The 15,459-nt window shown below is 35.2% G+C and overlaps 1 protein-coding gene across 5 annotated transcripts; it reads left to right on the forward strand.

Annotated features, from left to right (window-relative positions):
* The first annotated feature begins 518 nt into the window (after positions 1–518).
* Positions 519–15,162, forward strand: LOC120091386 (protein EMBRYO SAC DEVELOPMENT ARREST 30). 5 transcript variants are annotated; one of them, XM_039049390.1, is made up of 12 exons: positions 565–639; positions 759–839; positions 1,023–1,344; positions 1,432–1,516; positions 5,709–5,779; positions 5,858–5,946; positions 6,051–6,294; positions 7,830–7,942; positions 8,194–8,284; positions 8,399–8,527; positions 10,509–11,062; positions 14,499–15,162. In XM_039049390.1, the coding sequence occupies exons 3-12, from the start codon at positions 1,183–1,185 to the stop codon at positions 14,932–14,934; spliced, it is 1,974 nt and encodes a 657-aa protein (XP_038905318.1). In that variant the 5' UTR covers positions 565–639; positions 759–839; positions 1,023–1,182; the 3' UTR covers positions 14,935–15,162. The 5 variants fall into 5 exon arrangements, with proteins under 5 accessions (XP_038905321.1, XP_038905317.1, XP_038905319.1 ...); XM_039049392.1 differs by having other exon boundaries at positions 599–639; positions 1,139–1,344; XM_039049393.1 differs by lacking the exon at positions 759–839 and having other exon boundaries at positions 519–639; positions 1,139–1,344.
* Positions 15,163–15,459: the final 297 nt, after the last annotated feature.

The following is a 15,459-nucleotide window of genomic DNA, read 5'->3' on the forward strand; positions in this document are numbered from 1 at the left end:
TGAAAGAAGCTAAGAATCGCAAGACCGTCACGAGACTACTAGACAACATTGTGATGTTGTTAGGAAATGTCCTAGTGCCTTACAGTATCGACCCATGTTATACATCTTGTTTTCTCGACACTAGCAGCATCCCAATACTGTGTTTCTGTTTTCAAGTGTTGAGTTGTAGCACCGTCTATCATTACAATATTACTCTTAGGGATATTTTGGTCATTTTGCAATCTGAAAGCCTGAATTGCTCAAATAAGCTTCCAAAAGCTTTGAATTAACCTTGAATTTTCCATAATGCTCCGAGATGCACATTATGCTTGACTTTCTACAAATTAATTCAGGTTGACCGTCAAAGCTCAACAATATAAGAAATGAAAATTTAACCATTGATTCGAGAACATAATATATGTCTTAACAGACCTTCCATTTTCAAATAAGTAAGTTCATAATTTATTGTATTTTTTCTATTGAAGAAAATGGAAAAAAGAAAAAGAAAAAGGGAAAAAAAAAAAATCAGTGGAGTTAGTGTAAATAGTGAACAGTAGGCATTATATGGCTTAGAGAATAATAGAACGGACATGTCTTACAGTTTGCTAACGATACTGATTTGAAAAACTCCCATTTCTTTGTTTCTTTCTTCAATTTTAGGTAATCCAATCTTCCCCTTTTCGCCACAGATTCTCGATTCTCCATTTCTCTTCTTCATCTGATCACTCTTTATTATTCTGTAATTTCTTTTACTTCTTCCATTCTCTCCGTTACTTCAGCAATACGCGTTTCTTCTTTCATTTCCTGCTTGGTTTCCGATTTGATTGTTTGTGCTTGAATCCATTCTCACTGATTTCACGGTTAGTTTCATACCCTTTTCTTTCTTCAAATCCATGCTTACATTTCCAGATCGTGGAATTTTGTATTCTCTTTCTGATGTAACTGCTGTTGCTCTGCATCAGTTTTGCTGTCGGTTTGGTTTTCTGTATGTTTCACGGTACCCCAACTGAAAATGCTTGTGGATTTTACTTTTTATTCCTTAGGGATTATACATTGGACGCTCGCATTTGCGTTGATTCTTACTTCTTAATGAGTACGGCAAATGGATCTTGGATTTGGATTTGAATTGCAATTATTATTGCGTTGCATGTGGTATTAGGATATAATGGAACTGTAACCGCTATTGGTCCTTGATGAACAAAGATGGTGTTCAGATCAAAGATCAAATGGATTGCTCTTTTCGTTCTTGTCTTGTCTTTGGCATCTCTGCTGCTTCATCTCTCTATCGCTAAATCGTCGAGCGTAAGTTTGGTATATTACACGCAGATGGCTAGTATGCTGAATACTTCAATTATTGGTGGGCAGGTATATATCAACGGCTTACTTCAGTTATTATTCTCTGAGTGTTTTTTGTGACCACGTGCTAAGTTTAATATGCCTCAATTACCGCAGGGTTATAGGAGCAAGAAGTTGTGGGGAGCTGTAAGACCATTAGCTTCGTTGCAACCCTATACCAACTCCAGAAGTAGCTATCATGGTAATGGAATTTTGATGTCTTTATATGTATTGTTTTTGTGATTGGATCTACCGAGTTATATTGTTAAGGTTTGATAAAAAAAGATCTTACTGTGAAATGGTTAGAGAATTTAGCCTTTTTACTAGATCTTATCAATCACTCTACTATTTTTATAAGTTTCACTGAGTTTCAGTATGTCTATTTCAAGCTTGTTTCACATAATTTCATCCAAAAAGCCAGTTTAGATTGTAAATTGTCCTTTTATTTAGAGTTCAAAAGGCAAAAATTTGATTACTGGATTAGAGCTTAAGCATTTAATTTTGAGTGTGTGTGCTTGTGGGTAGAGAAACAAAGGTGTTAATTCTAATAAAAAATGTTTTCAAAAGATAAACAGTGAGGAAGAGGAAACTTCCGAAACTAGCCAAAGGGGTTGTAATGTCAACAGTGGATAGTGTCTAAGAAGGTGTCTCAAAATCTGGCGATTCCTTTCCAACCCAATGGTGAAAAAACAGCTGCCACCAACACCTCCTAAAAATATCCCTTTTCATCGATGAAACATAATTCAAAATTTGCTTTCATGAACAAATTGCACATCAACGAGGGATTGCATCAACCAACAGTTGAACTTTGAGAACAAAGGTTTAATGAATCCTAACCAAAAGTTTTCTTTATTCGTTCAAGAACCCAACTAAGGTTTCTAAAATTCTTGAAAGAAAAAGAATTTCTTTGGACCTGTGAGAGTATTGATTTGAGTAGTCATTTATCTGGTTGGGAAAATAGTCTCTTGTCATAAGAGGGGGTGGGATGTTCAGGTCAGTGAGGTTCTGCTTTGATCTCACAATGGGTGCGGAGGTTTGATATGTAGTTATTCTAAATCCTCACGGGGAGAATAAAGGAGGCTGGTTTATGAACAATCAGCAAATCTCAAATCGCCTTTATTTGAATATGGTTGATCAGGAAAACTTTTTAAGAGTGTCTTGGCAATGGGTTCAATTCAACACAAGCTTTTGGCTCCATTCTCCTGTGGAACTATTGGGAGAATGGAACCGTTTCTCCAACTAATGCTCAAAAGATTCAAACTCCACAAGGGAGTGAATAAAAACAATTAAAAATAAAAGAGAGACAATATAAAAAAAGGCCTATGACTGTTCAAATCACTCTAGTAGCAATTGGAGGGTTACTTTGGCAAGACCTTTAATTATTAGGAAATTTAAGGGCTCGTCTTATCCTCGTTTTATCATTTTCGCTTGAGCCCACTTTGAAGTTCATATGTTTTTTTTTTTTTTTTTTTTTTTTTTTTTATGAGAAACATTTCATTGATTAATGAAATAGTGGAAACCCTAAAAGCCAAAAGGCAATTATAAGAAATATGTCCAATTGGAGACTAGGTAAGATAAACTGAAATGGTTAAAAGGGTTCTTATCGCACCAATAGAAAGCGGTAGACAAAACTGTATAAAAGAAACTATCAAAATATGAGAAAGAATCCTTGAACAGATGACAATATGAAGTTCATATGGTTTCCAAAAATGATCTAATGTTGCAATGTGGGTCCACAGGCTTTTACCTCTCCAATATTTAAGTAATTTTGAAAATTACCGGCTTATCCTTTCTAGAGATACTTTTGATTACAATTCTCCTCAACTTCAAAGTTTCCAAGCGAAATCTCCAATCATTTTGCCAATTCTTTCTTTTCCAGCTTCCATCTTCCCCCTAAAAAGACCCTAACGCCTGTCTAACAGGATTACTCGCATTACTTCTATCACCACCTTCCTACAAAGAATCTTGGATTCTCCTTTCTAAGTTTGCATACTTTCTCTGAATTCTAGCCAAAGTATTTGATGTTATTACGTAGAAGTCCCAAAAGAAAGAGAAAATGAAAAAAGAAACTCTTCATCAGAAACTTCTACATTCAAGTAAATTATAAAATTATTTCGGGAATCGGGAAAAGCTTGCAATCTATCATTAATATAGTTGAGCAAGAAATAGATAAAGAAGGCCTTTAAGTTATCAATGCTCCAAGTCTAGTGCCCTATCCATAGTTTGCTAATCGTCAATCAAGGAAGTAAATGAGTCTGTTTCCTCATAATTAATGTTTTATCTCTTTGGAAAACATCAACAAGAACATACTATTGCTTGTGTTAGAGGTATTTCTTTCTAGGACAAGAAGTTATTTCTTTCTACAAATGAAAGGGACTTAACTCCAACTATACATGCCTAAAAAATAATTACAAAAAGGTTTTCGAAATCAAAGTCTAAAGGGAAACATGAAATCCAACAAGGAATCAAAAATCACTTGGATCCCTATCCACCCTTTTAAACACCTTACCATTCCACTCCCCCTAAATCATCCACAATAAAGCGCACACCCCAACAAGCCATAAAAAACAGCCCCTCTCTTGCAAGAGCAGATGGAGCAGGACCTCCACAATCATATCACTACAATCCTTGTGACGAGCATGTGAAAAATCATAACGACTTAAAGAAGAAATCCCAAATGGATCTCACGAACTAGCAACCCTAGAGAATATGGTCCAAGTTTTTCCTTGCCTTCTAACAAAGTATGCAACAAAAAGGCCTAACTAACAAGGGCAACTTCCTCATAAGCCGATTCATTGTGTTAGCACGCCCATGTAGAACTTGTCATGTAAAACTTCACTTTCCTTGGAATCTTGATCCTCCAGAGTATCGAGAAGACCAAATCGTCTATGGGAGAAGGGTCAATCAGACAATGAAAGAAGGAATTACATGAAAATTCCACTCCGGATAGGGATTCCACATTCTTAGGTCCCTCCTCCCAAGCCTAAAATTGTGTCCTTCGTGCAACGACAAAAGAGAGGCCATGTCCACTGCTCCCCTATCAAATAAAGAGCGGCGAAACCCAAAAGAGAAAGAATAGGAGCTTCTTCACCAAACAACAAATTCAGAAACAACGATTTTTAAAGGAAGACAAGTGCTAAAGACAAGAAAATAAAGAGCAACTGGGTCTACCCCCACCCATTGATCTTCCCAAAGATACGTACTCCACCCGTCACCCTCCACACACTGAACCAAATGAGCAAACGAAGGAATCTCCTTACCAAATAGAGCCACAAACCCTACTCAACAGCCACTCATAAGGATGAGGACCAAACTTGCTAACAATGATCCTATGCCAAAGAGAGTTGGATTCAAGGGGGAAATGCCAAAGCTATTTAGCTAACAACGCCTGGTTACAAGCCTTTAAATTCCCAATTTCTGACCCCTCGAATTAATAGGCCTCTCAAGAATCTCCCATTTAACCAGATGCACACCTTTTCCTCTCCTCTTGCCCATCCCTTCCCAAAGGAAGTTACGCATAAGCTTTTCTAAGCTCTTAAAACCTCCCTTGGAGCTCTAAAAAAGGGAAAAATAATGAGTATGCCACTCAGAACAGACTGGATTGAGGTTAGTCTACTAGCTTTAGAAAAGAAACCTTTTTACCAAGAAGCAAGCCTTTTCCCAACTTTATCCACCACAGGACTCCAAAAAGAACAGGATTTGGGGTTACTTCCGAGGGGAAGGCCAAGGTAAGAAGAGGGAAGGCTTCCCACTTCACACCCCGCCATGTCACCCACCTCTCCAACTTCTCAAGCTCGCAATTTATCCCCATCACAAGACATTTACTCCTATTAATCCTTAGCCTAGACATATCTTAGTTATTTTATGATTCCTTCTATGCAGTTTCTATGTTTCAATTTATAGTCTCTTGTTGTATTCTTGGGGATTAATCTCTTTTCATTTTCTTAATGAAAATATTCATATCCTTTTCAAAAAGAATTCTAGAAAATTCTGTCGTGCTATACCAAAATCTTGCTTCTTTTAATCATTTGCATTACAGAATAAATTAATAATTCTTTGTAATTGTTTCTTTTTGTCCTCTTGTATCTTCTAGCATTAGACTCTTTTCATCTTCTTTATAAAAAGTATCGTATGATTTTCCTAAAAAAATAATTCTGTGTAATTGAGTTATCATTGACATAGTTGTTTTGATAGATATGGTGGCATCTTTTCCTCTATACATGTGTGCACATCATATACTTCCCACTATGTGATCGAGACTTTCTATTTTGAACTTAAATTTCTTCTTCTTTGTTTCCTTTAGTTTTAACCTTTTCTGCCTTTTTCTTTTCTCGTTGAACTGCTGCAAGCATGAGTAGATTTAGAGAATTACTAATCATCTCTTTTCCTTGCAGCCCCAAGTGAACAGAGTAATGGTTTCATTTATGCAAAAATATTTGGTGGTTTCGCAAATATAAGATCTTCGGTAAGATATATGTGAAAAATATGCCTTTTTTTACTTCAATTTTTAATTATTAATATAATATTTCTTTTAATTTTCTAGATCTGTGATCTGGTCGCTATATCCAGGCTACTGAATGCAACTCTTGTCCTCCCTGAGATTCAAGAAAGTACTCGCGCAAAAGGCATCAGGTGTATATTAATTAATATGCTAGTCATTACTTGTCTTTTCCTTTTTAGGCTCCATATGGGAGTGATCTACATCTTACTGCTTACACTTGCTAATAACTGTTCAGCGACAGATTCAAGAGCTTTTCTTATCTTTACAACGAAGAACAGTTCATATCTTATCTCAAAAATGATGTACTTGTCGTGAGAAGTTTGCCCGATAATTTGAAGGCTTCAAGGAAAAGAAATGAGTTACCTACATTTAAACCCAAAAGTTCAGCATCTCCTAGCTATTATCTTCAAAAAGTTCTTCCAAGCTTGAAGAATGCCAAGGTCATTGGCTTGGTTCTGAATGATGGCGGATGTCTGCAGGTAGCTTTACTTCTAACTTCTAAGCTTCCAAGTTTCTGTGTTGATATTAAGATAACAAAATGGTTTAAATTTGTCTGCATTATTTTCTGCCTCTTTGATGTTCAACTTGTCTACCAAGGGTGGAAATTGTAAGCGAGCTAATAAGTAGTAAGGCCATAAGGTTAATTAGTTAGGGAGTTAGTATATTTGGTTATAAATAAAGAGAAGGTAGAGTGTTGTTGAGTGATGTAGGGCTTGAATTAACTAACTACCCTTATGCCCTTACTAATACCATAGGACTCCTACCCATAAACCCCTATTAATTCCCTTACAGAATTCTAGGGAACTTCAGGATATGTATGATTCCTATTATAAACTTCGGTTCTTGGGTTGGTTAAAATAAGATATCCACCTTAATTAAGCCAATAGACCAAACACATGAAAAGGCTAAAGGAAGATAAAAGAAAAGTGAATCATCTTTCTTTCTATATGATACGCATTTTCTTCGACCCCCACTTTTTGAGTTAGGGATCGGGTAACCTATATGGAAGGTCCTACTCGTCCCGTCAAAAGAGTTGGAAAGTGGTTTTTTTTAATCAATTCTGGCATAGATCGTGCTGCACGACCTCTGGCGCAACTATCTTAGTTGCGGGATCAACTCTGCCTACCCAACCCCATTGGTTAGGGGTGGGCCGGCCATAGGTTCGAAACCTGCCACCCATCGGCTTTTGGAGACCCACGTTCTACCAAACTGAACTAAGAGCGCTTTCTTATTTTTATTGTGATCTGATAATTTTTTAGGGGAAGTTTCAGAGATTTGCCCAAAAGACCCATTTTAAAGGTCCAAAATAGCAAATGACTCAGTTTTTGAAAAAATGTCAAATGCCCATTTGCTGATGTCATGATCACGTAAAGTTATGGTATTGCCCTTCTTTTTTCTTTTTCTTCTTCTTCTCTGGTGTGAGAAATCTTCCTCTGCATGTTATCTTCTTCTTCTTCTTTGGCTTCTTATCTGTATGTCGTCTTCTTCTTCTTCTCTGGCACAATGAGTCCACATGAGTAGCTCTAATGCAACCAACTTTGGTGAGCAAGAGATGAGAGAGAGAAGTGATTTTGTGAGTGAGGAAACGAAGAGAGAGCGAGACGAGCTAGAGCAAGAAACATAGTGATTTGTAAGTGAAAAAAAGAAAAGAGCGCGAGACGAGCGAGAACGAGAGACATAGTAATTTGTGAGTGAAAAAAGAAGAGAGAACAAGACGAGCGAGAATGAGAGCGAGACTATTTTTCCGCGTGCGAGTGAGTATATTTTGGTAATTTTACCCAAATTTAACGTGAGCAAAGGATCATTCAGCATTTTTTTCAAAAAAACCGGGTCACTTCACATTTTTTGCCTAATTTTTGGGTCATCCATCCGGCGGACTGAAGTTTCGTGAGCTTTCCTTACTGGTGCAAATTCCCTGCATGTTTCACTCATTTTGTTGCTTTACATTTTCTTTGGATGTTGACAATATACTTATGGATTGAGGAATTTCATTGTTCATATTTTCTGTCTCCAGTCGGTCCTTCCTTCTGGCATGTCCGAACTACAAAGACTCAGATGCAGGGTCGCCTTCCATGCACTCAATTTCCGGCCAGAAGTTCAGATGCTTGGAAAGAAAATAGTGCAGAGGTATTTTCTGACTAGTGCTCTGGAATTTGATTTATTATTATTATTATTATTTGCACTATAAGTATGCTTATGGTTGACGGCAAAGAAAAAACAGAGAAGATAATCTCTGCATATATATGGCTCCACAATGCTGTGTGGATTATGATCTAATATCATAGACGTGTATACTGGAGTCCTGAACTGTGCATGTACTGAGTCCTGATCTGTGCATGCACCTGATGAACCTTGACATTTTCTTCTACAATTTACAGGTTACGAGCTTGGGGCCAACCTTTCCTTGCTTTTCATCCTGGATTAGTCAGAGAAATTCTAGCATACCATGGGTGTGCTGAACTCTTTCAGGTAGCTGTTTGAGGCTGTTTTTCTGCATAATATTTAACAATGGAAATAGCATTTGATTCTCAATGAGTTTTGTGCTATTTATCATTTTTGTTGAGGTCTATTGTATTTTTTTAGGATGTGCACACTGAACTCATACAGTATCGAAGGGAGCAGATGATAAAAAAAGGGATTATCAGGGAAGAACTTAGTGTAGATTCCCGCAAACGGAGAGATAACGGTGCCTGCCCTCTAATGCCTGAAGAGGTTTGAGCTTGATTGATCACTTTTATTAACTGTATGCAAATCTTCTATGATGTGTTATTTATCTGAACTTTTCTTTTTGTACATCTAGTTCTTTCTGTTCATGAAAGCACTCACTTTTTCAGCACAGCCTACTATTGTAGTTAAGTATCCTCTCTAATTGCTGACTGATACTCTGATTACCAAATAAGGGATAAACCAGCTAGAGAAATCCTAGGCTTCCAAATAAAGATTGTAATCTGATATTTGAATGATCATGACCACCTCGAGTTAGTTCGGTAGTTGAATGGGCTAAGTAGTTAATGTTGAAGTCTTTGAAATAATTGGTTCAAATTATGATTATTACTTACTGAAGATGCTAAATATCTTAATATCATAAATCTTTTTATGCTAAATTTTATAAGTATAGATAATTGACCATGGGATAAGTAAACTGTGTAGAAACAAATCGGATACACATGATTATGAAGGCTGGGTGTTTTAGTTCTAATTTGTCTCTAGTATGTCATGGGTTTTAGATTATCTGCTTTAACTTGTTATGACTTATGAGAACTTCAAACTTTCAAATGGTTATGGATCTCTTCTAGTTTAAATTTTTGTGTGTCCTACATTTAAATGATGAACATTTCTAGAAACAATGTTTTGGAGTGAAGGGGTAGGTATAAATATAAATATAATACCTGAAGAAAGGATATTTTAGGTCTAGAATGTCATAACTTCTAAATTTAGCTGCTTTAACATGTGATTGGAAGTTCAAACTTCCAATTGGTTATGAATTTTTTCTAGTTTAAATTTTTGTGTTTCCTAAATTTAACTGATGAACAGTTTCTAGAAACATTGTTTTGGGGTGAAGGGGTAGGTATAAATATAATACCTGAAGAATGATAAGATAAAGGATTGATATCATTTCACCTAGTTATTTGGGATATAAATAAGTGAAAGGATCTTCTTATCCACATAATAGGCTTTTCATTTTTCTTAAGAATTAACATGGATGCTTCTTGAAGTTATGTGCTTAAGCTTTCTGATGGTAGTATCACATTTGGATCTTGATGTGGTGTCAGATTAAATTTTTGTATTTTAAAATATAGTTCTAGCATAAAGAAAGTGTGCTATTTTATGATTGGCTGCATTTATTCCGTTTTCATTCTTAGAGTTGGTATTTTTATTTTTAATTGTATAGCCATTAGGAATTTTGTTCGCTTGCCACAGCAGTAACATCCTTTAGTGATGCATTCAACTAGGATTTAGCTCGAGCATTTAAGTGTAGACATAAAGGTTAGCATGCACTTTAAATTGCTATAGGCGATTCATTGTATTTGATGCTTCTAATGTTTCTTATTATACAATATTATCCATGAAATTTGTACTTCTAGCACACTATGTGTAGCACTTTAGTGTACTTTTAGAAATTGAGACAATTGTGTAAGAATTTGTACGTTGTAATCTATGAAAGGGATAGCCAACATGAGGACAACTCAATTGAGGTTGAGGTTAGAGATTCAAATCCCTCATTGCGTGTTGTTATACTAAAAACAATATGTTAGAATGTGGATTCACATAACTAGGGGCATGTAGATTTTCTGTTTGGCTTTGAGGGTGGGTGCTTTTCCCCATTGCGCTCCATCTTTGGTTTCACCCTACTTCATACTTTTATCTATTTTAATGGAAGTTTTGCTTTTTCATTGAAGAAATGATTGTGATTCTCTATTGATCTAATTTGTGAAGTTTAGTCTTAGTCTGTTTGTAGGGGAATACTGATTGCATCTCTGTTATTTCACTGTAGATTCCCGTTCCTCAAATCTACAAAACATTTGAATGGTCCCCTGGCCTGTGCTAAAGAAATAGTGGTTTAGAGGCCACAACGTTGATTTATGTTTGCCTCTGTAATTTTTTCCTTAGTGATTACACTAAATTTTTCAAACTGCAAAGAGCAGGAAAAGAGGTACATTTTGACGACTTATTTCTGTTAAAATTTTTGCAGGTTGGGGTTCTCCTTCAGGCAACGGGATATCCTCCTAAAACAATTGTTTATGTAGCAGGGTCTGAAAATTTTGGTGGCCAGCGCATGCTGATCCCTCTGCGTGCAATATTTAACAATTTGGTTGATCGCACTTCTTTTTGCAGCAAGGAGGAGTTAGATTCCTTATTTGGACCCGAATCCGCTCTTCCTCTTGATCTTTACCAACCGCCTCCTTCTAGAAGTGAGCAACAACTGAAAGATGAGTGGAACAAGGCTGGTCCTCGGCCAAGACCTCTTCCTCCACCTCCAGATAGACCTATCTATCGTCATGAGAAAGAAGGTTGGTATGGTTGGATTACAGAAACAGATAAAGAACCTGACCCTTCACCAATGGATATGAGGTTACAAGCCCATCGGTTACTTTTGGATGCTCTTGATTACATGGTTTGTCTTGAAGCTGATGCATTCTTTCCGGGTTTTAACAATGATGGTAGCAGTTGGCCAGATTTTTCAAGCTTGGTCATGGGACAACGACTATATGAGAGTTCTTCATCTAGGACATATCGGCCTGACAGGTATATTAATGATGAACCACCACTCATTAGTTATTAGTTTAAATTTAGGGCAAAATCATGATGGAGCCTAAGAGATAAAAGGAGAGAAATCTCCAATAATAAAATCAAAGTCTTTAATATGAATCAAAAGTTGCCCATACAAGAAGATAATCTCTCTATTTATAGAGAATTAGAAAGCAAACTAATCCCAATCCTAATTAATTAAAGAAACTAATCCTAATCAATTAAAGAAACTAATCCTAATCCTAATAAACTAAGGGAACTGATCATAATCCTAATCAATCAAGAAAACTAATCCTGATCCTAACCAATTAAGGATTTAACCAAGATATCCTAATTTACTCTAATCCTACCACATCATTCTATCCCTCCTAAAAAAACTGTCCTGGAGTTTTAAAACGAAAATCAAGATAAAAATAAAAATGTAAGACACTCGAACAGACACATCTCTGAACATCAAGCATCAGTAACAACTAATTTTCACTTGCCACACCAATATATTGGATATTTGATTCTTGAAAGGGAAGATTACTTCCACCAATATTATCAACGATGAACCCAAGAATTAAGTTGTTGAAAAAATCCTTTGCTGCTAAAATGTATGCAGACTCTTCAAAGAATTGAGGAAAAAGATTTTCAATTATCTTCGAATTAGGTTGTCTGTGAGTATCTTTTTCTTCCACACTTGAAGAATTCACTCCCAATATTTCCTCAAATATTACCTTGATCTTGGTTGTTCTTGAACGATTTTTGGTAGATCTTGGATATTTCTTGCATACCATTAGTGTTGTTGATTCTTGTCTTTCTTGGTGGCCAAGGCTAGTTTTGCTCTATTCTCTCGCGGTGGAGGTAGTTGTGGTTGGTTGTGTGCCTCAGTTAATTGATCTAAAATGGACACATTCTTTGCCGTGGCTTCATCTTCTTTTACACCTTCATTGTTGATTTCATCGATTAATTGTTCTTCATCATCTGGTTCGAATTGAGCAACCTCCGTGTTAGTTCTATTGATTTTTTTCTTCTTCCAACGCTAGCTCCTCTTCATTCTTTCTACCTCTACCTTATTTGACTCGTCTTCAATTGATTTTTTATTCTTCTATTCCGTTCATTTTTTTGCTCAATTTCACAGCACATTTGGATGAGTTCTTGTTCTTCTTGAGTAATTAAATGTAATTTTTGATGGTTTCTTGAAAAATCTTGAAGATTATAATTATGCCTTGAATTTATTTCTAAAGACCCCAAATTTCATCCATTCCCTTGATAGATGCTCTTATTTGAATATTTCTATTTTCTTGAAAATGTTTCGACCTCCGTATTGGTGTTGGAATGATTTATCAATGTTCTTTGATGTTGGTCATAATAATTTATTTCACACTTTGAATCATTTTCTGAATCATCTAACTCCCAATTCTTACATCGATTTCTTGAGAAACCAGTTCGATTGGATCGTTTGGCTCTTTGTTGATAATGTCGCCTTGTTATTTTGTTCCAAACACCATTAGAATCTTCATCAAAATCGCTAGAATCACTATAATCAAATTTCAAATGTGGGTAATGATAGGTTCTTTCAAAAAATTGAGTACGGGCGAAGTTATTATATTGGAATTCTTTTTCTGAATCACTTGAGTCAGAATTCCAGCATTGCTTTTGGGAGTAAATTTGATTTTCTTGCCTATGTCAACTGCCATGTTTTTTCTTCAGCATTTTCTTGATTGGTAATAGTTCATTCTTGCAAAATTTTGGAAAAAAAAACCAGTATGTTCTTTCTTTCCTATAATTTGAAGGTTCCCTTTATATAGATGTGGACTGTTCAACAACGAGCATAACTCACGAAGTTCTCTCTTGCGATCGGCGTCACTAAGAGTTTCCTGGTTTTCCACCGGTGGCAGTCAACTTTGGCCCAGACGATTGCTCTGATACCAGACTGATGTAACTTAAAAGATAAAAGGAGAGAAATCTCTAATAATAAAATCAAAATCTTTATTATGAATCAAAAGTTGCCCATACAAGAAGATAATCTCTCTATTTATAGAGAATTTGAAAACAAACTAATCTGAATCCTAATTTATTAAAGAAACTAATCCTAATCCTAATAAACTAAGGGAACTAATCATAATCCTAATCAATCAAGAAAACTAATCCTAATCCTAACCAATTAAGGATTTAACCAAGATATCCTAATTTACTCTAATCCTACCACATCATATCACTTTATACCCACGAACTTTGGGGTTTGTATTTAAACCTCAAATTAATAATTGTATTAATTTAGAACCCAGAATTTCATAAGTGTATCAATTTAAACCATAAACTTTCATAACTATATCAATTTGAATCTCGAACTTTCATAAGTGTATCCAAATACAACATAATGGAGGGTTTAAATTGATATAATTATGAAAGTTAAAGTTTAAATTAAAACACTTATAAAAATCCAGGGTTTAAATTGATACAATTACTAGTTTAGGGTTTAAATTGATACAAGCACTAAAATTCAAGATTTAAGTTGATACAATTATTAGTTTAAGGTTTAAATTGATACAATCCCCAAAGTTCATGGATATTTGATATTTGCTCTTAAATTTATAATTGGTCTTGCACAGTTGACGAATAATTCCTCATTTTTATAAATCCTATATATACATAAATTAACTCTTAATTATTATCAATTATTTTTAAGAAGGATACAAAACTTTTCATTGAATAATGGAAAGAGACTAATGCTCAAAATACAAAGATACAAAAACAAGCAAAAGTACTATGTTGAAAACACAAAGGATACATTATTAACTTAACTCTTTATTTTACGAAAGAAATCATTATTTGAGCAAGTTAGTTTTATGAAAGTTTATTTTTAAAAAAAAGGAAGAAGAAAAACATCCAGCTCAGAGGAATCAATGAAAATGATATATTTTTGGTACATTAAGGCACCATATTTGGATGTGGAGTGTTTGATTCCTATGTTTGGATGTTCCAAAAGCCAACAGTCCTATGTCCAGTGTTATATGGGTTGTGGATTCTCTCTGGAATTTAATCTATTGGTATGAGTGAATGTTTGCTTGCTATTGTACGTTCAAGGAGTCCATTCTTTTTAGTTCCTTTTTAGTTCAACAACATGGGGTTGTAGACGGAACCTATGGAACCTTTGGCCTCTTAATCGATGGTTATCCAATTGAGCTAGCTCTAGTTGGCTATGTTCAAGGAGTTTACACTCCAACAAACGAGAATAAGATGCATTGTGTATTGATGTTTGTGTACTGAATGATTGAATTTAATTATTGGTTAATCAATATGCACTACAGTTTTTTCCCCATCCATTAAATCTCGTGGTAAGAAAATTTAGGATTATTCTCTTGTTATTGTTGAACGTATTGTTGGAGCAGATATGCGATTACTTTTTCTTTTTTTCCTTTTCTTACAGTTTCCTTTTCCTTAACAGGAAGTTCCTGGCAAATCTTTTGAATATTACCCGTGAAAATTTGTATCATCCAATGCACAACTGGACACTTAAAGTGCAGGAGCATCTCAACAAGAGCTTGGGTGAGGAAGGCCTGATAAAACAGGCCATCTTCTCGAAGCCTACGTCGTTTCTGTCGCATCCACTTCCTGAATGCTTCTGTAGAATATCTTCTGGTGAAGCACCTGTTCATCTTGTGAAGGAGAATGGCAAAACTGTTTATGGAGACGAAGAGAAATGCCCTGACTGGATGTCAAATGGTCAACAAATCGAATCGTTGGACTCGGCCGAGGAAGGGGATAGTAAATGGGATGAAGATATTGAATCATCAGAACAAGCAGAGTCTAATTACAACAGTGGGAAAAGCTATTTGGATAATCTCATTGATCAGGATGAGGAAATGGATCCCAACGACTAAAATTGGGTAAGTAGACATGATATTGGCTTCGGAATGAAGATTTTTTTTCTCTTTTGTGTAGAGGATAGCTTTATAGGAAATATAGTGCATGCGATTCATAAACATTTTTCTCAAACATTGAAATCAAGAAAAGTATAGTTGTATCATTTTTTCCTCAGAAGAAATTTAAAAGTGAGTTGTAGTATGTTATAAAAAACATCATATACAGATAGTATATAATTCTTTAAATTTTTTGACGTTTAAATAATAGAAAAACTTGATTGGGATGGTGTTTCTCATCTAACATTTTTTTTTCTTTTGAACTTGGCCAAAAATGATACTGCTTAGTTGATTTCTTTCCTCTTTATTGTAATTTACTTCTTGGGCTAAATAAATGTGTTTACTCCAGATATGTCTTAAAAAAAATTATGATTCAGTCTTTATTGTTTAAAAGTTTTCTATTTAGTCCTTTGGTATTAACAATTTCTGTTTTTTTTCTCTCTTTTAAATTTTACTAATTCACCAACCAATTTTAACATCTATCAA

Source organism: Benincasa hispida, chromosome 11 (genome assembly GCF_009727055.1).
Source record: "Benincasa hispida cultivar B227 chromosome 11, ASM972705v1, whole genome shotgun sequence".
Lineage (NCBI taxonomy): Eukaryota > Viridiplantae > Streptophyta > Magnoliopsida > Cucurbitales > Cucurbitaceae > Benincasa > Benincasa hispida.